Genomic DNA, 1,763 nt, shown 5'->3' with positions numbered 1-1,763 from the left:
TGTGTCCGTACCACCTCAGTTTTCGCTTTATGAACGTGGCGAGCAGGTCATCATGTGGGCCGATGGCTTGGCTGATCTTTTGGGAGTTGGAACTGTGTTAGAGGTACTTACTATGTCTCCACCTCAAGCATCAAACTTGTTTCGAGACGTCTCAAACCACTGAAACGTGCGGTCATCAATGAATGCAAAATGATTGGCCGAGAAATATTTGCATGCATTATGTTAATTATGTGGAAGTTGAAAAGGGCTCCACGGAAACTGAGAGCAGCATTGATGCTCTGACTGACTTGGTAAGAGTTTGTCATGTTATGTTCCTGATGGTGTTGTATGCTTTTCAGTAGTTGTGTATTTGATTCCAGGAATCCACAGGGATGGAAGAGGAGATGACTGTCAACAAGACCAACGTTTTAGATTACATCCACCCCTGCTACACATTAGATAATACAACTTACATATTTGCAAGTCATCCCTCAGTTGCGTGCCTTTCTTTGTATGTTTTTCTTGGCTTTTTGTCACTTTGCACCGTATGCGGGAACCTTCTCGTAATAATCGCTGTAGTTTGTTTCCGACAGCTACAGAGTCCGACTAACTATCTCATTTTGTCTTTAGCTGTGGCCGACCTGCTCGTCGGGATTCTAGTTTTTCCTTTCAGTATGGCTTTCACTGTGTTCTCCTGCTGGCATCACGAAGGCCTGTTGTGTAAAATACGAGGTACTTTTGACGTCACGCTGAGCACGGCGTCCATTTTGAACCTGTGCTGCATTTCTGTCGACAGATACCACGCAGTGTGCCAGCCCCTGACGTACAGGAGCAAAATCAGCCACGGTGTTGTTGGTGCTATGGTCCTGGTAAGCTGGGGGATTTCTGCACTGTTAGGAATCGGAGTCACGGTTACGGGATTTAATCAAGGCAAATGTGAAGGCAGCTGTTTAATGGACGCGTTGATATCAACCACTCTGGCGTGCATATTTTCCTTTTACATTCCAGTCATCATCATGCTCAGCATCTACTTGAGAATATTTCTCGTGGCACAGAGGCAAGTACGCGTCATCCACAAGTCAAAGTCAGGAGGCGTCAGTAAGATGGAGAGGAAAGCGACCAAAACGTTGGCTACAGTGATGGGAGTTTTTATTCTATGTTGGACGCCGTACTTTGTTTGTATCATCTTTCAGCCTTTCACTTTCCGTATCACGCCCGTTGCTGTGATAGAGACACTAAACTGGCTGACCCTCTCCAATTCCATGCTTAACCCCTTCATCTATGCTTTCTTTTACAGCTGGTTTAGAACAGCTTTTAAACTCATCATGACTGGGAAAATATGTCAGGCTGGTTTTGCTAACACCAAACTCGTTTAATGTTCTTCTGTGAATGCTAACACAGAATGCTGCTTATTTGTGCTCTTAAGTTGAAATATCGCAATAACATCGCAATTGTATCTCTGGAGCTAATCTGTGACTTTGGATACAATAAGTCATGTTCAAGTCATCATCTTTGTTGCTCTTTGCTCTATTCATCACTGCACTGTTATTTATTAGCCTTATTGAAGTACTTGTTAATATGTGTAGTTAATCATTATTGTTTACAATGAACAAAGAGAGCAAGGCCTACCAAGTCAAATTCCTGGTATTTCACATACTTGTCCAATAAAGCTGATTCTGATTTGATTCTTATTCTGATTGTAGGTGATTTCCTGCATGGATTTCTGCTTAAACAGCATGATGTTATGATGACCTTCTTTCAATAGTTATTTTTTATGTCAAATA

General features: G+C 42.3%; 1 protein-coding gene across 1 annotated transcript; it reads left to right on the top strand.

The window, feature by feature from the left end:
* Positions 1-371: 371 nt before the first annotated feature.
* Positions 372-1,355, top strand: LOC133640537 (trace amine-associated receptor 1-like). The gene has a single exon (XM_062034003.1). It carries the CDS (start codon positions 372-374, stop codon positions 1,353-1,355), a length of 984 nt encoding a protein of 327 aa, XP_061889987.1.
* The last annotated feature ends 408 nt before the right edge of the window (positions 1,356-1,763 follow it).

This window comes from Entelurus aequoreus, linkage group LG23, assembly GCF_033978785.1.
Source record: "Entelurus aequoreus isolate RoL-2023_Sb linkage group LG23, RoL_Eaeq_v1.1, whole genome shotgun sequence".
In the NCBI taxonomy this organism is placed as follows: Eukaryota; Metazoa; Chordata; class Actinopteri; order Syngnathiformes; family Syngnathidae; genus Entelurus; species Entelurus aequoreus.
The sequence above is the reverse complement of the archived record's forward strand: the minus strand, read 5'-3'. Positions and strand labels throughout refer to the sequence as shown.